The sequence below is a fragment of the Callithrix jacchus genome, chromosome 1 (genome assembly GCF_049354715.1).
Source record: "Callithrix jacchus isolate 240 chromosome 1, calJac240_pri, whole genome shotgun sequence".
In the NCBI taxonomy this organism is placed as follows: Eukaryota; Metazoa; Chordata; class Mammalia; order Primates; family Cebidae; genus Callithrix; species Callithrix jacchus.
In genome coordinates this window covers 71,297,540-71,321,733 of record NC_133502.1, presented here as the reverse complement: position 1 = coordinate 71,321,733, position 24,194 = coordinate 71,297,540, and the positions used below count along the sequence as shown (strand labels likewise).

At 51.2% G+C, this 24,194-nt stretch overlaps 1 protein-coding gene across 5 annotated transcripts in view; it reads right to left on the bottom strand.

Moving 5' to 3' along the window:
* PHF2 (PHD finger protein 2) overlaps positions 1–24,194 on the bottom strand; it is a 101,653-nt gene that overhangs the window by 14,270 nt on the left and 63,189 nt on the right. For all 5 annotated transcript variants that reach the window (XM_035298984.3, XM_035298988.3, XM_035298990.3 and 2 more), the window contains exons 4-14: positions 17,273–17,433; positions 13,906–14,047; positions 9,954–10,140; positions 8,756–8,918; positions 7,377–7,464; positions 6,823–6,929; positions 5,197–5,288; positions 3,872–3,961; positions 2,915–3,283; positions 878–997; positions 280–398 (exon numbers count right to left, since the gene is read on the bottom strand). In XM_035298984.3, the coding sequence (XP_035154875.1) occupies positions 280–398; positions 878–997; positions 2,915–3,283; positions 3,872–3,961; positions 5,197–5,288; positions 6,823–6,929; positions 7,377–7,464; positions 8,756–8,918; positions 9,954–10,140; positions 13,906–14,047; positions 17,273–17,433 (1,638 nt within the window). The remainder of the gene's footprint in view (positions 1–279; positions 399–877; positions 998–2,914; positions 3,284–3,871; positions 3,962–5,196; positions 5,289–6,822; positions 6,930–7,376; positions 7,465–8,755; positions 8,919–9,953; positions 10,141–13,905; positions 14,048–17,272; positions 17,434–24,194) is intronic.

Genomic DNA, 24,194 nt, shown 5'->3' with positions numbered 1-24,194 from the left:
GCTGCAGTCAGTGAGGTCAGCAGCTCAGAGGGAGAGGGGTCACCAGAGGTGTGACCAGAGGTGTGTCAGCCAAAGGCTGTGTGTGTATGAGGTATGTGATGTACGGTATGTGTGGCTGGGTGTAATGCAGTGTATAGTGTGTGTGAGATGCAGAGTGCGTGCACACTGTGTGTGTAATGTGTGTGTGGTATAAGGCAGTGTGTATAACGCAGTGTGTATGGTGTGTGTGTGATATGGGGTACGTGTGAGGTCACCCCTTCCATCCAGGCACTCACATACCTAAGGATTTTCTTATTGGAGAAAGAAAAAGAGAACTTGTTGTCTTTGTTTCCAGCTAGAGGCGACTTCTCTAGCTTCTGCTCCTCTTCCATCTTCAGTAAGGAGTCCGGTTTGCTGTTCTGAAAAGCAACAGCAGGGCTGTCCCTGAGCCCCACAGAGGAGTGGGGGGTCAGGACCTCAACTAGTGTCAGTGGGCAGAGGCAGTTGCTGGGAACATGCCTATGGAAAGTCACCCATAGCTCTGGTGGCCATCTGGGCCACTGCGAGGTGCTCAGGAGTCAGCACCCCATGGACTCAGTGCCTCAATGCTGCCTGTACCCTAGGGAGTAGGAATGAAAACCAGAGTGTAGACAGTGAAGGGAAACACTGTCAACATACAGGATGACACACTCAACCTCCTGCATCCCAACCAACTCAGAGGAAGGTAGTCCATAGGTGCCCACACACATTTCAGACCCACAGAGCCACACCCCATGGCACCACCTGTTCCAGACAAGCAGACACAACTGCACATTCCTTCACACACACAGGACCTCACAGATTCACATCTCTGCTCACACTCACCGAGCTGACATGCATGCATACGTGCACATCTCACCTTGTACTTCCACTTGGCCTCTGACTTGCTCTTGGTTTGCTCTCGAATTTCCAGCCTCTCCACATCATTCTGCATGTGGACCACATCTTTGTTGGGCACACTCAGGACACTCTTTGTGGCCTAGAAGAAAGGGCTGCTGTGACCCAAAGGCAGACACAGAGGGCTGGTGGAACTCCCTTGGGCCACAAAGATTTCTTCTCTCCTTCTAGCCCATGCACCTGTGGCTCATGCCTTCATCCATCTACCCATCCATGCATCCAGTCACCCACCCATCCATCTATCCATTTATTCATCCATTCATTCATCCATGCATCCATCCATCCATTTATCTATTACTCCATTCATGTACCCATCTACCATCCTTTGTTCATTCATTCATTCATCTACCCATCCACTCACTCATTCATCTACCCATCCACCCATCTACCCATCCATTCATTAATTGATTCATTTATTCATCCATTGGTTCATCCAACCATCCATTTGCTCAACCATTCATTCATCCATCTATCCATTCATTCCTCCATCCATCCATCTGTCCATCTATCATTAGTTCATCTATTCATTCATCCACCCACCCATTCATCTATCCATCCATCCTTTTGTTCGTCCATCCATTCATCCACTCACCATTTGTTCATTCGTCACCCACCCATTCATCCATTCATTTATCCACCCATCCATTTGTTCATCACCTTTCCATCCATTTATTCATCTATCTGTCCATTTATTCATCCATCCACCCATTCAATTTTTCATTCATCTATCCATCCATTTGTTCATTCATCCATTGATCCATCTACCCATCCATCCATCATTTGTTCATTCATCCATTTATTCACCAATCCATCCATCTATCCACCCAGCAATCCATTCTTTCATCCATCCATTCATCCATCTATGCACTCATCATCCATCCACCTATTCATCCATCCATCTATCCACTCATTCATCTACCCATTCATTCATCATCCATTCATCCACCTATCCATTCAGTCATTCTTCCATCCATCTACCCATTCACCCATCCATCCATTTATTTATTCATCTATCACCCATCCATCAATTTGTTCACCTATCCATCCATTCATTCATCTATTCATCCATTTGTTAATCCATTCGTTAATCCATTCAACCATCCATCCATCCAGTCATTCATCAATTCATTCATTTATCCATCCATTTGTCCATCTATCCACTCATTCATCCAGCCATTTAGACATCTATTCATTTGTTCATGCATTCATTCACACTTGCCCTGAGAAAGAGAACACAAAAGCAGGACTACAGGGATGTAATCCCACTATACTCCTGTGGTGCTAGCCCTGAAGTGTCCTGGCCCCCAGGAAGTGGGTAACAGCCACCTCCTGGCAGATCACAGTCAGTAGTGCTTGATCTCAGAAGTTCGTGGTTCCTGAAGCTCAGACCTAAGATCCCCTAGTCAGAGTGGGTCTTCAGGGCAGGGCCCATCTCTCTCACTGTCCCTAGGGGCTCAGATTATCACGGCAACCCTGCTCCTGTCCTCACCCCTGAACCCCCTCCCCTCCAGTGGTATTCTCCCTATTGTTGCTGCACAGATACCTCATCTACCTTCCGGCTTGAGCCTCAATCCCTTGGCCCCAGGGAGGACTAAGTGCTTCTTTGTCTGCTGGCAACTGCTCATCTGGTTAGGAAACCTAAACTAGACATCCCCTCCCGGAAAACCACCATGCCTCCTCCACCAGGTGGCCCTCCTGGGTGCCACCCCTGCCACAGCACACACACATTGTGCTGCCTTCCTCAATGAGGGCCTCTCTCCAGACCCACTGCTCTGTGGCTTGCTGGGCAGAGCCTGTCCACCCTGGGGGTCTGGGCCTGGATACAGCAGGACTGAGTCAGGACCAGGCAGAAAAGTGCATCTTCTGGGCCAACTGAACCCACAGCAAGGGCCCAGACATCCACATTCTCCCAGGGGCCCCTGGAGAACAAGGACAATGGGCCCCAGCTATCTCCATCACCCCTGGTGACGAGGTGGGGAGTCAGGGTGTGGGGGCCCACCTTGCCCTTCTTGGGCGGCTCCATCTTGGTCAGTGCCTCCTTGGTGTGGGCTTCGAGCAGGTCCAGGTTGGGGATGGTGGGCGAGGCTGACTCCCGGGACTTCTTCCCTTTCTTCTTGCCTCCATCTTTCAGCTTCAGCGTTTTGGGGGGCCTTGGGGGCTTAGGGGGTTTTGGAGGCTTGGGGATTTTGGACGGCTTGGGCATCTTCACAGTTTTGGGAGTCTTTTTTTTGGACACTTTCTCCAGGAGGGATTGAGGTGGGGTGGCCTCAATGGGAGAGGGAGACTCCTCCTTCTCCCGGTCACCGTCACAGACCTCATCTGACGAGGCGACAGTATTTACTTCCGGTCGGATGGCTTTGGAGGCATTCTGGGGTATAGAAAGGAGAGGGTCACATGCTGCTTCTGCCAAACTGTGGCCCAGCAGGGTCCACACACCAGGATGCTGGAGACCCTCACTGCCTGGCTGGCAGGGAGCTGACAGCCCAGTAAACCTCACTACCCCATACCATCATGTGACACACTCACACCCACCCCATGCTGTTGTGTAATAGACTCACACCCGCCACAAGCCATTAGTCACTTGCTCTCCCCAAGGCTCTTCTGTCCTACCCCAAGCACAGTGGCTGGAGGCTCATCCAGGATCACACAACCTGGGACTTGAGGGGCTCAATCAGGGGCTCCTCCCACAGAGTGCCTTCCCCATGGGAGCTTCAGAGGGGCTGGTACCATCTCTCAGTCCCTACACACTCACACCAAGACACAGACCCAGCCAGAGACCTGGGACCCTGAGACCTCACAAAGGCAAGCTTGCCCAGGAGAGTGCAGGGGGAACCGTCTGGGGCACTGGCCTTCCCAAGGTGGCAGTTTTGTGTCAGGCAGGCCCCCAGGCCCAGAGAAAGAAGGAGGCCCTCCCCTATCCCCAGAGGTCCAGCCCAGCACCTAGGCACGGCCCCACCTCACTAAGCCGGATCTCTTTGGCCAGGTCTTTGATGAGCTGTGAAGGTTTGAAGTGCTCCGGGAGCTCGTCCTCATGCTCTGCCAAAGCCTGTGGGACAAACGGGCCCAGGGTCAGCACCAGACACACCCCATGGCCCTGACCTGCACCTGCATCCTTGCAGGTTGTCCCCTGACTGCTGAGCCACCTAGACAAGCATGAGGCCAGGGGCTTCCCAGCCAAACTCTGCCCCGGAAGAGGTCTCTGCTGTGACCCCCATCAATAGGTGGACAAACCGAGTACCAGAGGGGACAAGCTTGCCTGAGGCCACCACTATCAGGCTATGGAGTGAACATGGGTCCCATTCCTTCTTCCTGGTCAGAGGCTACTCCACCAGGCCACATGGCTGAGGCGAGGTGGGAGGAGTGCCCTGGACTGCCCTGGGCCTTGAAGCCTGAGGGAGATGGTGGCTGCAGGATGACCCTGAAAGTTCACCAACTGCCTCTCCTGCCTGGCCCACCCATGAGAGAGGCAGGCTGCACACAGTGTCCCCTGCAGCCTGGCCTTCCCCTCCTGAAGGCTTCCTGAAAACCTCCACTAGCCCTCTCTGGCCTGGGAGAGGGTCATCCTCTCAGGAGTGGACACGGTGCCTCTGCACAATGAGAGCCCCAGCAGGAAACACTGGCCCAGAGGGCGCCCAAGGCTGAGCCAGACCTTCCCCTCCCTTCTGTAGCCAAAACCAAAGGAAGATGTTAAGGAACACAGGAAGCAGCTTCCGTGGAGGTGCACACAGGAGTATCATCAGGGATGGTCACAGGGAGGGGCTTCCCAGGTCACAGAGCAAGGTGGCTGGGGTGCTGTACCCAATCAGTCAATTTGGCTTTTGAGCTGATGCCAGGGCCAGCCAGGAGGAGCTGACAGGGCATCCCCAGCACTCCCTGTCCTGGGGCCAGCCACTCCCCCAGTCCTTCCCTGCCCCCACCAAATGCCAGGCCTTTCTGTGCTCACAGTGTCATCCCACCATGGCCATCTGTCCTCTACCTGCAGACCACCTTCCTCCCAGGACACACCAGTACTTGCTCACCCTTCTCCCACCAACTTGAGACCAAGCTGTCAGACCCTGATGGAGGAGCTCAGCATCTACATCCATCCTCCCCAGTCCTCAGCTGGCCCAATCAGTGGAGAGCAGGACCCATGGCCAAACCAGGCAGGGGAGCGCCACCATCCTTCCTAGGCCGATATCACTGAAGCAGGACAAGCCCTGGACATTGCTGCTGGGTCTCCAGGGAGGTCCTCCAGCCTGTCACCACCCTCCTGTCCTAGGGCATTTGTGACATGAGTCCTACCTGCTTCTTCGTCCACGACCGGAAAGCACCATTGAGAATTTTAGCTCCTTGGACTAGATGAGGGGGCAGCTGCTTTCCAGATTTGTGAGAGCCTGGGAAGGAGACACGGGTAAGGTGGGTGGATGCCCCTGCCCACAGGTGCCTTCACGCCCAGCCACACAGCCAGACCAGGGGACACCAGGTCCAGCCTTCCAGAGGTCCCCCTCTGCCCACGGCCACCAGCCCAACTGCCAACAGTTCCTCTTGGAACCTGGGGACGCCCATCCTCCTGGTGGCCTGCCCTGCAAGAGGAAACACTGGCCCTCCCACCATGCTCCCACTGTCTCACCCTCCAGCCCCCTAACACAGGCTGCCTGGCTCTCCTCACTCTGTCCAATACCCTAGCCTTGCCCGAGCAAGGGGCCAAGTCACGCCAAGACCCGGACCACAGGCTGTCCCCAGGCCCACACCGGGCATCCCCAAGTACCTCTTCCCACCTCACGGTACCCCTCAGCACAGTGGAAGGACCAACCACAGCTCAGCTGAGAGGTGGACTCCTGCTGTGGGCCTCCCCTCCCTATTCCCATTGGAGAGGGCTTCAGGGCTCTGACTCACTAGGGCCACGGCAGTTCCTCTCAGTCCTGGGGGCCAACTGAACTGTCAACATCTCAGAGAGAGGGACCCAGGCAGAGAGGACATGGCCACAGTGGCCTAGCTGGCCAGTAGTCAGGCTGGCCCTGTGGGGTGGCTTCTCGAGTGCTGCCCTGATTTTCGCCTCCCTGGCATGAGTCCCCTGAGGACAGGGCTAGACTCCCATTCTGGGCACTTCCTTCTGTGAGAGTCAAGCTCAGGGTTCCACATTTGGGAAGCAATGGGAAAATCTTACTGAAACCTGGCTAGCCATGACTAAGAACCATTTTATCTTCTCCAATTAGGGCCAGAGTGCAAAGTGTTCTGGATAAAAGAGCTCAGGGCTGCTATCAGAACCAGAAAAGAGCAACTTCTGGTGAAGGGCATACAGAGAAAGGAAATCCCACACAAATGCAAACCCTCCTGCAGGCTCCCTCACACTGCTGGGCAGTCTGGAGACCTGAACAGCATGGTGGCTGCCGGGAGCCACCTGCTCTCATCTCTGAGGGTGTGGCCAGGCAGGGTGTGGCCTGGGACAGAAGGGGCGGCCCGGGGATGCCACAGTGCATCCTCAGTCCAGGACTGAGCCACAAGCCTGCCTCTTGGTCTAGCTACCATGCCCCTGAGGGATCCTAAGGGGACCCAGAGCTCACTCACACCCACTCCTCAGCTGGTGTCAGAGCCAGGGCCCCACCTTCCCAATGGAGGCAAGTATGGAGGGTGGAGCAGGTGTTATTGATACCTGTACCACAGCCATGCACACTCGCCCCTCTCAACCCACAGCCCAGTGTTCATTCTAAAACAAGGGGCAGTCTAATCAGAAGAGGCCCAACCTGTTCAATCTGGTCCTGCATTATACAGATGGGGAAACTGAGGCCTGGGGCTGAGTCCCAAGGGGACATGCTCAGGCCACAGGAAGGCAGTACTCACACCCAGACAGTCAGCCCTGACCCAGGTCTGGCTGCCCCTACAGCCAAGAGCCCCAGGCTTGGACGCCCGCCCTGGAGTGACCAGTACCTTTGAATGCCTCCAGCAGATGCTTCCCCATGTACCAGCAGGCAGTTTCAAAGTTGGGAAACTGAGTCAGACTACCCAGTTTCAACCTCCTTTCCACTTCATATGCTCTGGAAGCCACCAAAGAGCTGTTATCAGTGCACTGACCATCAAGCAGGCGATGCTGGGGATGAATCCAGGCCCCAGACACACCAGCTCTGCATAGCTGAGGTGGACCAGGGGACAACTGCCCTGGGTGGCTGCAAGACTCAGGGTCCATGAGAACTTGGTCAATGCCCAAGAAGAGAAGGCAGCAGCTTTTTAAGCAACCGCAAGCCCAGCAAGGGCAACTACAACCGTCCAGCAGCCAGGTCCCTGGAGGGGCCAGCCTGCACGACCCCAAAGCCCACCTCCTCCTTCCCTCAACATCGTGAAGAGGTCCACTGAGGCTGACGGTCATGTCCAGGCCACCCACGGGCAGGCTGAGCCAGGACTTAGCCCAGGTGTCCGGCACCCACCCAACTGGAGGGAGGACACTGCCCCACAGAGTCAGAGGGTAACAGCGCGGCAGGCACTACCTCATCTGCATCTCCACACTCAGGCTGTGGAGGAAATGTCCCGCGAAGGCCAGGCAGTCCACAGGGGTGAGTGTGGCGTAGATCCAGCCTGGGAGAGAGACAAGAGTGGCTGGTGCCCTACCTTGCTCCCATGAATGGGCTTCTCATGGCTCCAGATCAGAAGTGGTGGAGACCAGCACAGGCCTTCCACAGCCCAACCCAGGCTGTAGCTCCTGCTCGCCTGTGCCTCGATGCCCTGTCCACCTCTGCAGCTTCACCAGCAGCCTGGGGCCTCCCTGGGAGAAGCTCTCTGGCCCTGGCCCTATCCTAGCCTCCATTTTAGAGGGTCAGGGGAGAGGCTGTATCTGAGGTGGCACAGTCCAGCCCTGCACCACACAGACAAGGAACCCAAGGCCCAGAGCTGAGGGGACTTGCTCAGGCCACATGAGGACAGTACTCAGATGGAGAGAGAAAGCCCCAGCCTGTGTCCGGCTACCTGGCATCCCAACCACACTCAGGAGCAGGAGACAAGGCTGAGGCAGCTGCATCACCCCTAGAGCTGGGACTGGTCCCCAGGTTATCCTTGGAGACAGAATCTAGGTCAGACCCTGGGAAATCCACAGCTCTTTCGTCAATATCTCTGACTGTGAGGAAGCTGACTGAGGGAAGAGGGACCCAGAGATTACAGAAGATTCTGAGGCTTATAAATCATTAAAATGTGAGGGCCTCAGTTTGATACTTATTTAAAATAAAAAAAAAACCTATAAAACAATTCAATAATCTGAACACCAACTGGCTATCTGATGATACTAGGGAATTGCTGTTAATTGTTCGAGGTGTGAGGACGCTGTCGTAGCTATGTAACTTTAGAAGGAAAGGAAGTCCTTTAGAAATAGCGGAATATTTAAGTGAAACAGCGGGGTGTCTGGGATTTGTTCTAACATCATCTAGGGGCACACAGCGGCTCACAATGGGCTTTCTCCTTCAGCACAGACTCAAAATGTCCCCTAATAGTACTTTAACTAGCAGCTAGCGCCCTCCTCGTCACTGGCTCTGATGCCGTGGCTGCTGTCCCCACACAAGGCTCTCTGAGCCGGGACTCCAGCCATGGGCTCTGTCACAGTGAGTCCAGCCAGGCTGTGAAGGAGACTGACTGGCTGCACAGCTCCAAGGTGGCCTTGGCAGTGAGAAGTGCCCATGCTGACCAGAGAACACGAGCCACACTGCTGGCCCCTCTGTAGGGACTGGGCTGGGGTGGCGCTAAGCTCCGGACAAGGGAGCAGGCATGCCAGGGATGCCGAGACATCCTGTGGTGGGAACACGGTCCAAGGGACAGGACAGTAACCTCGATGAGGGCCAGCAAGCCCTAGAATACGGTCCCCAAAGCTGCCCACACTCACCTGAGGGGATGAAGAGGGTCTGGCCCTGCTTGACGATGCACTTGTAGCATTTGTCCACCTGGTCGGCAAAGAACATCTCGCTGTGGTTAGAGGCAGACCGCCAGCGCTCATACAGGGAGATGTTGGCCGAGGCTGGCCTGATGAGATAGAAGGTCTTCTCCCCCTGCCAAGAGAGCCTGTTGGCAGAGCCGCCCATGCCAGGACGCAGGGTGGGGGGTGCAACGGATAGGTCCTAATGTGAAAAGTACCCTGCCCGGGTTGACGACTCCTGCCTGCAACACTGAGGGCACGGCTGATTTGCAATTCAGAAGTGTGTGTATTAGGAAGGTTATGGGTATTTGGGCCCCCAGCACAGTCAAGAGCCAAAGCCCATAATCCCACATTACGTTGTTTTGAGGCACTACAAATGGTGTGGGTGCCCAGGCTGCAAATAAAGCTGTATCTGGCTGTCAAAGGCATTCCAGGTAGCTCCACTCTTGAGAGCTACTTGGATCCCAGTCTGGGTCAAATGATGCCACTGTGTCCCAGGCAGTCTTATGCCAAGCCCCAGGAGGGGCTCTGTACTGGGAGCAGGGCCAAGGCAGGTTCCGAGGATGCTCCAGTGACTTGCTCACGGCCTCCCAGAGGTGAGATCAGCAAACACACCCGCCCCCACTCTAGTTCCAGCTCTAGCCCAGCTCCAGCTGGTCTGGAGAAGCTCAGTTAGCAGCTTGCGGGAGCCCACAGCTTAGGGTTTCCTTTGTTTCTGTTGCTATTTACGTCTCAGTTTTCTTCTGGCTTCCCTCTCTCAGCCTTGATGATAAGGCTCCTAGCCTTCCCTGCCCGCCCAGATGCCCCCATCCTGCCCGCTGGCTCCTGTGCAGGGCCCTGGCTATGGCTGGCCCCTCTTCCAGGATGTCTTCACAACACCCCCCTTTCTTCTCTAAGGGCACAGTCACCCAGCAGCCTCACCTAATTGTTAATGAGCCTGAATCCAATGAGAAAAAGGAGATGCTTGTGCGGTTCTCTGGGCCCACACGCACCCCTGCCCCTCCACCCAGAGACATCTCCATGGCCTCCTGTCCCAGGGATGGACAGTCTGGTGTCCCTCTGGGAAATGGCATCCTGGCCACAGTTAGGGCTCATGGAGACTGCAGACAATCCTGTGGACAGATCATGGCCATGGCAAGGCCAAGGTGTCCTGAGGGGCGTGGCTCACCTTGAGCACATGGTACCAGGCAGAGGCGCCCCCAGAGTCAATGTGGAAGTCAGTGTAGCTGTCCTTCACACAGATCAGGCAGTACTTGGTCACTTTGGGCTTGGCCAGCAATGCGTCATCTGGCCAGTAGTTTTCTACCCAGGACAGTTTCTTCACGATGTCAGGTGGCTCCACAAAGCTGGACATTCTAGGGGTAGGAGAGGAAGGTGGTGAGGAAACCTGGGACCTCCTTTTTTATGTCCCCTGGAGTGGGAAACATGCTTTGTGAGGCACGTCTCACACTCTCTCACCACCTGCAGGCCATAGGTCACAGCTCCCATTTCACAGAGCAGCAAACAGGATCACAGAGGGCAGAAGGAGCGCAGGCTCCAGATGTGGCCCTGGCAGGAGACTAGGTTGGACGCTGGCCTCCTCCTGCAGAAGATGATGAGAAGGCCCCCAAACCATCCATCCCTGAAAAAGAACCTCCTCTCCTGGGAACTGAAAAGCAGGTCTTTCCAGATTGGCCACATGCTAGTGGCTATGGCCAGACTGGAGTGCAGATATCACTTCTCACACTTAGCCCAGGCGCCTCTGGCATCACCTGAATAAAGCCACTGGTCTCCACAGTTGACAACAGAGTGCCTATGACCCCTGGCCACAACAGGTCACTGTCAAATCCAGCCAACTCATAACCAGGGAAGATAGGAAAATGCATAGGGAGCCTTCAATTCAATTGAATGTCACTGTTCTGGATAAAATGCACTATATTTCATCAAAAACATCAAACTAGGCTGGGCATGGTGGCTCGTGTCTGTAATCTCAGCTCTTTGGGAGAGCGAGGTGGGTGGATCACCTGAGGTCAGGAGTTTGAGACCTGCCTGGCCAACATGGTGAAAGCCCATCTGTACCAAAAATAAAAAAACTGGCTGCACATGGTGGTGCGCCTGTAATCCCAGCTACCCGGGAAGCTGATGCAGGAGAATTGCTTGAACCCAGGAGGTGGAGGTTGCAGTGAGCCGAGATCGTACCACTGCATTCCAGCCTGGACAAAGAGTGAGACTCCATCTCAAAAAATAAAAATAAAAAATAAAAAACCTCAAAGCTCAACAGCATCTCTGCAGTAACATTTCCGTTGCCACTAAGAACCAGATCTGGCAGTTCTTGCTGCCTCCAGGAAGACAGGGTCTGTCATGTCTCTGCCATTCCATCTGAAACTGCTGTTATCACTACTGGAAGGCCACACTAACCCAGATGAGATTGTCACAAATCTCAAGCAGAGTCCTGCCGCCCCAATCCCACCAGCCTCAGTCACAGACCTCACCTTAAATCTCCAGCATGTTCCAAACTGGCACCCTTCTCTATCCCCCAGGAGTCCTCATCACCCCCACACATACCCACTGCCAACCTCTGAGCCCTCAGCAATCTGGGCACATCACTGCCCACAGGAGAGGGTTCCCTGCCACAAGGACCCTCGTGACCCATTTCCAGCTGAGTCCTTCAAATACCACACACCACGGGGACCAGGTTGTCCCTGCCTCTCAGCACATCCTCAAATATCCTCCTTTCCCTTATTTGGCCTGCTTAGGTGGAGGCCACACCTTTCTTTGAGTTGGCAGGGGTTGGTCCTCAAAGCCCCCCTGGACACGCAAGGCTACCATGAGCAAGAGTCCAGATGTGACATGTGTGTCTGAATGACCAGCAGCAGGCATATCACCCTAGACCTGCCACACAGCAGTCATCTCTCTGGTCTGGGGGCGCACTGCCCCAGACAGCCCATGGGGCCAGGCCTGACCTCACCTGCTTGGCCGCTATCCTTGGGGACAGACTTAATGATGAAGCAGAGCCCACTCCACAGCCCTGACACAAGCCCATGTGAAGGCTCTGGTAGGTAAGTGCCCAATAAAAGCTGCAAATGACTACCTGATGGTCCACGGACTGGGCCAGTGGACACAGGAAGCAAAGGGATGGCCCTGAAAGGCCCAATGGAAAACCACAGACCAAAGCACCATCTCTCCCTAGCTCCATCACCCAGACATCTCTGTGAGAAGTCCCCCAACCTAGGCAGGGCAGTAAGTTAAGCTGATGGAGACATGACTCAGTCATATTGTTTGATACCAAAGCAACATGTGCCGCTTTTTCTGATACCATAACCCACTCCACTTCCCTTTTTTCCCTTTGCTGCTGGAAAACTCAAACCAAACTGAATACTCATTACCTTTTTTAAAAAAAATATTTTTAAAATAAAGACAGGATCTTGCTTTGTTGCCTAGGCTGGTTGCAAACTCCTGGCCTCAAATGATCCTCCTGCCTCAGCCTCCCAAAATGCTGGGATTACAGGCATGAGCCACCATGCAAGGTCATATACCTCTTTGTGGCTCTTGGCAGTTTTATATTATCTTTCCTTTTGTTTTTCTTTCTTTTTTTCTGGGTCACTCTACCAGGTGAGCCACCAAATATATTCTCTCTCTTGGTGTGGTTTTAGATAATTATTTTGTTTCTTCCTACCTGCCCCTTTGCACGTGTTATGTGCTTTCAGGAAGTAGGCATGATGAAAATGATACGGACTGAAGCCATCCTTAGCCATCTACGCCTTATGGTGAGTGAGTGTTCTGGATCTTTCCCAGGGGCAGTTGGAGGGCAGTGGAGATTTGATGGCGAGGGGGTGAGGGGTGAATGCAGGGCAGGCACCGACCACAGCCAAGCCAGCAGCCCTGGGGGAGAACAAGGTCAGAGCCACAAAGTGCAGGTCCAGCAGCTCTGCCACCAGGAAGCCAGGCTGGCGTAGGTCAGCCCTGACAGAAGATGCCCTACCAACAGTGACCACAAGGCTGATGACAACCAGCACCAGGAACTCAGTGGGACCTGGCAGTGTGGGGCCTGCCTTGCCTGGAAGGCAGGGAGGTGGGTCACAGGAGCTGCCCCTGTAGGAGTTTGTGTGTGTGAGTGCAGGCATCTACATGGGTGTGTGCAGGTGGTGGTAACTGTGCCAGGGATGTGAGTGTTAGGAGTGTGAGTGTGCCAGTGAGTCAGTGTCTCAGTGCATCAAGGATGTGTATGTCATAAGCATGTCATGAGTCTATTCATTGTTGTGTTTGAGTATGTCACTGCCAGGGTATCAGGAGTATGTCCACAAGTGTGTCTGTGAATATCCATGAGCGAGTGTATCCCATGTCCATGTCATGTGAGCGAGTGTGTCAGTGTTGTGAACGTGTCCTAAGTGTGTTGGTGAATGTGTCCATGAGTGAGTGTATTGTGTTGGTGAGTGCTAAGTGTGTATGAGTGTGTCCATGTGTCTGCTAGCGTGTGTCATGTGTATGCCCATGAGCAAGTGTTGGTGTGTTGTGAATATGTCAGTGCATTGGCGAGTGTGTCCATGAATGTGAGTGCACCATGAGTTGTGTCTGTGAGTAGGTATGAGTGTGTCATGACTGTGAGTGTGTGACATATCTATGAGTGTGTCATGAGTATGTCCATGAGCCAATGTAAGGGTCAGTGTGTCATGAATGAGTCATGTGTTGGAGTGTCCACAAGTGGGTGTCATGAGTGTTGGTGTGTCCATGAGTGTGAATGTGTGTCCATAAGTGGGTGTGTCATAGATATGTCTGAGTGTGTCATGAGTGTGTATTCTGGAAAAAACTACACACCATTACCAATGGCTTTCTCTGAGGAGTGGGATGGGTGTGGCCAAGCCAGAGGAGGCTTTGCCTTTTTGCTCCTTATTTTTGTTTTAATTGATCATAATGTGTCACCTTCATACTTTAAAAAAGAAGCAGCTGTGGGCCAGCCTTAAAAAAAATAGAAGAAAAAGAAAAAAATCTAAAAGAGAGAGAAATGGGAAAAATCAGTTTGTGCTGTGTGTGGTATTCCAGACTCTGAGACCTTCAACCTGTGCTTCTCAGGCGAGTGCCAAGGATGGCACAGCGCCCCTGCCGCAACCCCAGTGCCTAAACCCCCAGGCTGCAGCACTCACCGGGTGTCAGAGAACTCAAGGTTGGTGACGTTGAGGACCCGCTTGCGGTTGGTGCTGTAGTAATAATCCACGAACTCCTTCAGTTTCATCTTGCAGTCCTTCTGCTTGGTGACATCTGTCACATCCACACTCCGTTCCGGCCCTGGGAGGTGGCGGGAGGAGGCTGAATACCCTGGAAAGGTGGCACAGCCTCCCCAGGCCGGGATGTGTGGAGCGGACACACACCCTTGGCTGCCCTCACACTCAGCAGGAGCTGCCAGGGGCTGGATGCTGAGGCTCTGGGTGCCAACGTCAAGCTTCACCTGCTTGCTTTTCGCCTGGCTCAACGAAGTGCCATGACCTTCTCTGACCTGGTGATGCTTTGAGGAGGCCACGTCACAGGCCTCAACGAGTGTGGTCAGATTAGCAAATAAAAACACAGAACATCTGGCCTGCTTGAGTTTCAGACGAATAACAAATACATTTTAGTGTATGTTCCAAGTAATTCATGAGACATACCTACATTTTAAAAATTAAGCTATCAAAACCCCTGAATTTCTAGGGTACCAATTCATTACTCTGATAACTGGCAAACTGATAGATAAAGGAAAAAGGCTTTTCTGTAGTCGACAAAGAAAAGTTCAGGATAACCAGATGAGCTAAGGAGGAAAATTTAGGAAGGACAGAATTGCCAGTCACCCTTTGCAACAGTTCTCCATGGCTGCATGACCACAAAGTGCAAAACCATGGGACCAGTGTGGACAGATGAGGTGGGCGCCAGGCCCACTGGCCTTGTTGGCATCACTGCAAGGGTGTGGCCAGGCACGGTAGGCCTCCCCACAGATGGAAGCACAACCACCCAGAGGGAGTCCTGCCAAAAACCTGAAGGCGAGTCAAGCAAGCCTCAAACCACAAGTTTACAGAAAACACCCAGGAAAAGGGACCTGCTCCTGGACAACACTGGGACGCTGGCAACCAAATCCTGGATGGGGGACATTCTGCAAGACCAACGTGGCCTTCTCTCCAACCAACCAACAGGATGGAAGAAAATGGGGCTGTCAGAAGAAAAGAGACCTCAGGGACATAGAAACCAAATGCAATGTGGGGGTCTCATTTGGATTCCACAGCCAAATGTAAAAAGGCATTTTTGAGGCAACTGGGAAGAATTAGACTAGGCCTTACATGCCACCAAGGAATTATTGTTAATATTATCAAGTGTGATGATGGAATTGTAATTATATATATTTTTAATTGTCTGTTAGAGCTACGTACTAGAATTTTTATGGGTGAAATGATGTATGTAAAAAGAATTTTTTTTTTTAGATGGAATCTCGTTCTGTTGCCCAGGCTGGAGTGCAGTGGCACAATCTCAGCTCACTGCAACCTCCAGCTCCCGGGTTCAAATGATTCTCTGGCCTCAGCCTCCCAAGGAGCTGGGAGTACAGGTGCCCACCATCACACCCAGCAAACTTCTGTATTTTTAGTAGAGACAGGTTTTTGTCATGTTGGCCAGGCTGGTCTTGAACTCCTGGCCTCAAGAAATCCACCCACTTCAGCCTCCTAAAGTGCTGGAATTACAGGCATGAGCTACCGTGCCTGGCCAGAATTTCTTTGAAAATACTAGAAGAGAACAAAAAAGTAGGGAGGCAGAAGATTAGCCGAAAGCTGGTGGTTTTAGTTTCCAGTGCTGGATGCATGAGGGCTTACTGTTTCTCTAATTTCGTGTGTGTTTGTAAAGTTCCACCATAAAAAAATTAAGAGGGCAAAGAAAGACAGAAGCAATACAAACTACGAACCATCTCCCTGCTTCTCCAGGGACAGCTGTGGAGGGAACAGGGACAGGGGACAAACCAGGTCCCACCCGCATGATTCGGCGAGCCCAGGGCCTTGCTGGCAGAGCAGGACCCACCTCTCAGAGCTGTGGGAGGGAAGAACTTAGCTCCTACATGGGAAGAGCTTAGAAAAAATGCCTGGTGCTGGGCAGGCCCTCACCAGGTATCAGCTGTTACCTGAGTGCACCTTGCCGGGGGCTGGGAAAGTGAAAAAGCACCGTCCTGGCGAGCATGAACTATAGCCACTGCACACAAGGCTGCCTGACCAGCATCATGCAGCAAGACAGAAACAGCCCACCAGATGGCCATGGTCCCCTCTCTATGCAGGCAAGCCTGCGGCAAAGCTGAGCACAGGCGAGATCAGGGGCTGGATCCTGGCTCAGGGAAGGGTCAGCCACAGCTCTGACCATGCCCACCTGCCCTCATTCTCAGTAAGCACCCCACAGAATCCGCCCCTTTGCATGGATGACACCCCTGCCCCAGGTCCCAGGATGAGCCCTTTCTAGCCCCTCTTCCCGAGATGCCTGACAGTTCCCACGGCGCTTACTCCTCCTCCTCACGAGTCTGGGAGACCAGTCTTAGTAGACCCAGGGTGGCCATGTGGCTCCAGAGAAGAGCCCTGGCCCCAGTCCCCTGCTGAAATTGAACTTGACAGCCTCCTGGTGGGTGTCCCTATGTGCCCAGAGGCTTGTACAGGTGGCCTCATTTCATCTCCAAATCACATCCCTCAAGGGGTACACAGGAAAACAGTGAGCTCAGAGCAGTGGGGTCACTCATCTCAAGGCTGCAGCACCCAGAGGCCAGTGTGCCTGCCCACCTGCCTCCTGTCCTGGACATTTGCCCATTCAGGGCTTTTCCTCCCCATGCCAGCCATCAGGCATCCCCCATGAGCACCTCGAGGCCCTATAACCATGTGGGCCTCCATGTTTGGCCATGTGGCCACTGGCCTGTCAGGGTCACTGTTAGGTGTGCTGGCCTCTCCCTGCTGCTGCCTCTCGAATGGCACCCCCACAGGCACTTCCTTTACCCACAAGTGCCCACCTGAGCCCAGCAGCTCTGGAGCTTCAAGGGGACATGAAATGGACACCACTGATGGCAATGGCACTGGCCAGAACCCAGACAGAATCCAGACGAGGAAGAAACTCTGCTGCTGTGGGGGCAGGTCATGGTGCAGATGAGGAAGGCCAGGCCCCCAGCCAGGCGGTCAGGATGGGGACACCCCACACCGGACAGGGTCTCCCAGGCATGGCGGTGTCATATAGCACCCACAGTAATGCAATTCATAGCTGCCAGAATCAAAGGGCCTCCCAGACCAGCCCCCACAAATAGCCAGAGTATCTGGGAGGACAAGGGACCTACCAGGTCATATGTCATCTCAGTGGGACATAGGGTCTGATCTCAGAGCACTGGGAACAGAGTACAGTGAGCCTTGAGCCTCCCCTGCTCACGGCACACATGAAACAAGGCCAGGGTGTGGGAAAACAGCACACACAGTGGTGGGTGCCCCGGCCCTCCCAGCTCCAGCCCCACAGCACTGCAAAGGGGGTGGCACTTACCCACATAGTTCTCGACGTCGCTGACATAGAACGTAGGGGCCGGGACAGCCAGGCCCAGCCCATCTTTCTTAGGGACGAGGATGGGCTCGGTGAAGCCGTGCTCCTCCATGTATCCCAACGTGAGTTGACTGCCTGGCACACGGGCCACCACGTCTTCAGCACTGCAGGGAAGCACAGGTCAGAGGCCATGTCGGGCCCGAGGGCCACATCACAGCCTCCTGCACCAGGAAAGGTGAGGACAGGGCCTCAGCGCTGGACACTGGAGAGGTGAGCCTGGTCTGGCCACCCACCTCCCACAGTCATAGGAGGAGCCCTGGCCGAGGTGCCACACCTGGGGCCACAGGGCAGCCAGTGCAGATACAGTGCTGACTCTGGAACCCCACTGTTGGGGGGAGCGGGGACATGGGGTCTCACATGTGTCAGAGGTGACAAGGGCCTGTCCTTCCCAAAAAGACAGAGAAGCAGAAGGTACCTGGGCCTGATTGAGGCTGCTCACCTACCACCGGCACCCAGCCTGACCCATAGGTGAGGACAGGAGCAGCTCCTCTGCTGTACCTCCCAGGTGCCTTCTCAGCTTGGTGCCTCCCCCTTGGTGGGGCCACTGAATCACAGCTCAGGAACTAGAGCCACTAAGATGGCTCTGATATTGGGAAGGCCTTAGACAAAGTCTCATGGAGAGGGCAGGGGTAAAAACCAGGTCTCCTTCTGTCTCACCCTGACTAGCCTCTCCCAGAGGAAGCAGCAGAGGGGCAGGCCAGGAGGAGGCCCCTGGCTGGAAAGGATGACCCCCAAGTGCAGTGCCAGCTCTAAGGACCCAGACAAGAGCATCCGGTCCTGACCTGCTCCCTATTGAACACAGCTACCACCACAGGGCCAGAGGCAGATGAGAAGGGCCCACAGGCAAAGGGGACAATGACCTTGGCAGAGCATTGACATACCCTAGCAATCTTCCCAGGGACATGGAGCCCAGGGGGAGTGTGGTCTGCCCAGAGCCACACAGCTGGACTCAGAGCTCTCAGCACCAGCCCACACCCCAGGCTGCCTTCTGCTCCTTGAGAGGCCACTGGGCAGCTGTGGTCCACGGGGCCCACTAGAACAGCCCGTTTGGTGACCCTGGGGACAGGCTTCCACGGGATGAGCATAGCTGTGAGCAGTGCCAGGGAGAAGGACAGCAGGGAACAGGGGCAAGAGCACCCAGCACGGTAGGGCCGAGGTTGGGAGGAAGAGAAGCGTGCACCAGCCAAGGCCTCCGACGCCGAGAGTGTGGGAATGACAGGAGCTGCGGTTGGAGGGCTCCTGCTGCACACCTTGAGCACTGGGAGCCACCAGAATTCCTTTTTTATTTTTTGAGATGGAGTTTTGCTCTTGGTGCCCAAACTGGAGTGCAATGGCACGATCTTGGCTCACTGCAACCTCCACCTCCCGGGTTTTAGGCAATTCTCCTGCCTCAGCCTCACGAGTAGCTGGGACTGCAGGCATGCGCCACCACGCTCGGCTAATTTTGTATTTTCAGTAGAGATGGGGTTTCACCATGTTGGTCAGGCTAGTCTCTAACTCCTGACCTCAGGTGATCCACCCACCTTGGCCTCCCAAAGTGCTGGGATTACAGGCATGAGCCACCACACCTGGCCAGCTGCTGGACTCCTAAGCAGGAATACTGCGGTTCTCCACTGCCGTGTGGATAGTGGCCCGCAGGAGGGCAGGGTATGGGCACAGAGAGCATCGGTAGGCTCAGGGTACCATGTCTGGACTAGGGGGCAGGAAAAAGGCAAGGTGGTTCAGGAGATCAATAAGTCTGATCAGTAAGCTCAGAAAGTGGGAGGGAACAGGAGGCAAATACATACAGCCAGGAGACTGCTGTGGGCGATGGGGGTGAGGGGCTGGAGACAGGGCCATTTACAGAGGGCATGGTGGCGGGGCAGGAGCAGGGGACAGGAACAGATCAAAAGTTGATCTGGGGACACATGTGGTCTGAGATACATGTCAGATTCTCCTGACATGCCAGTTGGATAGAGAGGCCACAAGCTTAGAAGAGCAAAAGAGGCTATGGAGCCAAGTCCCCAGCAATGCCTCAAGGAAAGAGAGGTCAGCAGGAGAGGAAGCAGGCAGGTCAGTAGAAACCCATCCCCAACAAAGGACAGGACTTCAAGGATTGGGAGGGCTAAAGTGCCTAATTTTGCCAACAGGGCAGTTAAGTTCAGAACTGAAGAGTGTCCACTGGCTTTAACCACATGGGAATAGTGTTAAGGATAAATCCAGAGGAACTGGAAGGTGAGGAAGAAGAAAGAACATGTACAAGCAACTGTGTGAGAAGCTCGAGGCACAGAGACCATGCAAAGGAAGTTCTGAAAGCAATGGGAAAAGCCTCCCATCCACCTTGGCCACAAGCAGAAAGTTGCCCTTAAAGAATCCCAATGCCAAGGTCCTATCTAAGAGTGAGAGTTCCAAACTCACACTAAACCCATGGGTTGGGAACCCCAAACTGGATCTGGTACTAATCTTGTGAAAACCCTAAGACCTTAGCAAAAGGCAAACCCAAACCATCTTGTAGGTGGAAAGCAGCCAAGCACATACTAGTCCCGATGGAATGTAACCCCTCTGAAGCACCATGCCCCACAGAAGGAAGTGAACCACCAAGAGCGTCGGCCAACAGATACACCAAAGAGATCACAAGAACTGAGGATACCAGAACAACTGAAAAGACTTGAAGATAAACATACCAAGCACATTCAGGGAAAAGAGGATGAGGCAAAGCACAGGGATGTATTAAAAAAGAAAACAGACCAGGTAACACTGAAAAGAAAATTTATAGAAATATTAGAAATAAAAAATATGACAAACAGGTCAAGAGATCAAGACCACCCTGACCAACACGGTGAAACCCCGTCTCTACTAAAAATACAAAAAATTAGCTGGGCACGGTGGCACGTGCCTGTAATCCCAGCTACTCAGGAGGCTGAGGCAGGAGAATCGCCTGAACCCAGGAGGCGGAGGTTGCAGTGAGCCGAGATCGCGCCATTGCACTCCAGCCTGGGTAACAAGAGCGAAACTCCATCTCAAAAAAAAAAAAAATAGCTGATTATAACTGAGAGAGCTACAAGACACAGACTCTGTTTAATATGAAATTCTTAGGAAAACCCAAAGAAACCAGGAAAAAAACAAAGAAACTAGAAGCTGACATCTCTGGCACCTAAAGCTACAGCAAATTTAACACAGCCCGGTTCCTATACAGATTAACATAAAACCTCACACTAATGCCTAATTTCCTCAATTCCTATTACACAATACATCATATCCAGCTTTCACAAGAAATTACAAGGCCTGCTACAAGGTAAGAAAAACCATAGTCTGAAGAGACAAACAAGCATCAGAACAAGACTCATAACTCATTTCTGAATTATCAGACAGGAAATTTAAAATCACTAGGATTAATATGTTAGCTACACTAATGGGAAAAGCTGACAACAAGTAAGAACAGATGGGTAATGTAAACAGAGAAATGGAAACTAAAAAAGAGCCAAAAGGAAAGGCTACAAATTAAAAAACAAAAAAAAAAGTAGCGAAAATGAGGGATGCCTTTGATGGGCTCATCAGTGGACTATACATGGCCAAGAAAAGAACCAGTAAGCTTGAAGTTAAGTCAATGAAAACTTCCAGCCTGAAATGCAAACAGAACAAAGAAGCAGTGGGTGGGGGCCAAGAGGAGGTGCAGAATATCCAAAAAATGTAGAAGAATTACAAATGGTGCAACATGTATATTAAGAATATAAAAAGGAAAGAGAAATGCAGTAGAATTAATACTTATTTGAAGCAATAATGGCTGAGAATTTTCCAAAATTAATGGCAGACGTGAAACCAAAGATCCCAAAAGCTCAGACCACACAAAGCAGGATAAATGCTAAAAATTCAACACCTAGGCATATAATATTCAAACTACAAAAACAAAGGAAAAAAGAAAAAAGACAAAGCAAATATATGGAAAGGAGTCAAATGAGAGAGATCAACTTCCAGCATGACAATGAAAATGGCAAAAATTATTTACAAAACAATTATTCAGAGCCTCTGGAAATGGTCCTAAGACCAAACAGCAAATGAAGAAAAATCCATTTAAGCAAATCTCCAAAAACTCAGTAAGAAGAGTCAGGGATATTTGGACCAAAACTGCTCCCTCCATCCACATTCAGAGTTCAGAGGTGGAGGCTCCACTCCCAAGTGCTGGAGCCAAGAACACGGGCTTCATCCCCACCAGCTCCCAGCTGGAGTGCTTTCTTCTTAGGAGAGCAGGATTTCCACTTCTCATTCTGCTCCAGCTGCCTGTTGCTGAGGCTAAGTCTGGGGCAAGTACTGCCAAGAAGTGGGGGCTGCCTTCTTGCATCCAGCCCTGACTAGTGAAATTGAGGCTCTCTCTTGAATGTGGCATGTTGATAGTACTGAGTGGGGCCCTGACCACCCTCACCTTGCCATTTCTATTCAAGCTGATACTAAAGGTTCTTGACACAGCAATTAGGCAAGAAAAAGAAATACCAATCATCTACACTGGAAAGGAAGAAGTCATACTATCTCAATTTGCAAATAACATGATCATATGTATACAGAAAATCCGAAGGAACCCTCTAAAAAAACCAATTAGAACTAATAAACTAGCTTAGCAAGGTTGCAAGATACAAGATCAACAAATAAAAATCAGTTGTATTTCTATACACTAGCAATGAACAATCTTAAAATTAAGAAAACTATTCTATTTAGAAGAGCACCAAAATAATAAAATAATTCAGAATATATTTAACAGAGAAAAAGCAAAACTTACACTCTGAAAACTATAACTCATTCTTGAAAGAAACTTAAAAGATCTCAATGAATGGAAAAGTATCCATGTTCACAGGTTAGAAGTTTTAACATTGTTAAGATGGCAATACATACCTGCAAAGTGATCTACAGATCAAAAGCAATTGCTTTCAGAATCCCAGCTGACTTCTTTGTAGAAATTGACAAGCTGATCTTAAAATTCAATGACATGCAAGGGACCTAGAATGATCTAAACAAACTTGAAAAAGAAAAACAAATTTGGAAGATTCCTACTTCCTGATTTCAAAACTTACTAAAAATTATTTAAGACTGTGTGGTACTGGCGTAAGCACAGGTATAGAGCAGTGGAACAGAACTGAGTATCAGAAACAAACACATCTATGGCCAATTGAGTTCAATAACGGTGCCAAAACCATTTACTAGCAAAATAATAGTTTTTTCAACCAATGGTATTGGGACAAATGAAGAGCCACATGCAAAAATAATGAAGTTCAATCTTTACCTCACACAACATATAAACTCAAAATGTATCAAAGAACAAACAGGATGTGCTGAAACAACAAAACTCTTAGAAGAAAATAAGTCTTCACGACTTTGTATTTGGCAACGGATTCTCAGATATGACAACAAAAGCACCACAACAACAAACAGTTTAATTGGACTTTATCAAAGTTAAACTTTTCTACTTCAAATGACACTATCAAGAAAGTAAAAAGACAACCCACAGAATAGAGGACAGTCAGATAATGGACTTGTACCTAGAATATACTATATGTGGAGCTTTTACACTCAATAATAAAAAGAGCAAAAAAATTAAAAATGGGCAAAGGACCTGAATAGTCATTTCTCTAAGTTAGGCATACAAGGATCAATAAGCAAATGAAAAGATGCTCAACCTCACTAACTACCAAAGAAATGAAAATCAAAAAATTAGATACCAGTTCACACCCAATCGCATGGCTAGAATCCAGTTAAGTCAGATGATAACAAGTGATAGTTAGGATGGGAAGAAATGGAGACCCTCACACCCTGCTGGTGGAACAGTAAAACAGACAAGCTGCTTTGGAAAACAGTCTGACAGTTCTTCAAACAATTAAACACAGAATTACTATACGACCCAGCAATTACACTCCTAAAACAATAAAAGCATATGTCCACATAAAAACTTGCACAAAAATGTTTATAGCACAATTATTCATAGCAGTCAAAAAATAGAAACAACCCAAATGCCCATCACCTGATGAATGGATAGACAGAGTACCTACGTGGAATATCTATTTGATGAAATATCACTCAGCCTCAAAAAAAAAAAAAAAAAAGCGATGTGCTAACACATGCCACAGCATGGATGGCCCTTGAACGCACTCTGTTAAACAAAAGAGGCCAGTCTTCTTGTATAGCTCCATTTATGTGAAGCAAATCTACAGAGACAAGAAAATGGATTAGTAGTTGCTAAGGATAACTTCAAGGGGGAATGAAAAGACAGGGATGATGTATAAAGATTATGGGATTTATTTGGGGGGTGATAAAAATGTTCCAAAATCAGTGATGTGCACATATCTGTGAATATAGTAAAATCCACTGAACTGCACATTTTAAATGGGTGAACTGTATTATATGTATTTTACCTCAATAAAGGTCAGAAAAGAAATAATAAAGAAGCCAGGGGAAAAACACCTTACCCAGAGAGGGGTCAGGACAAGAGTTCCATTGGATTTTGCATCAGAAATCACAAGGAAGAAGGGAATTGGAATTTAAAACATCAAAAGAAAAAGCCTACCAACTTAGGATTCTGTACGGAATGATCCTTCAAAAGTAAGGGAGAAATAAAGGCTGTGTGACAAACAGAAACTCTCTCCAGCTCATGAATGGCCAAAGGGCAGCTCAGAGGTGGCTCCCCCTAGCTGAGCAGCTTCTCAGCAGGAGCTGCTCCCAGCTGCGTCCTCCCTGCAGCTAGAATTCTGTCCTCTGCCCTCATGCAGAACAGGAGTGTGGGCACTAGGGGTCTCTGAGAAGGAGATATAGGAGGACGACTGCCTGGGCCATGGGAGCACACTTGTGGGCAGAGGAAGAACTGGGAGCCAGGGGTTCAGGAGAGTAACTGGCAGGTGCTGGG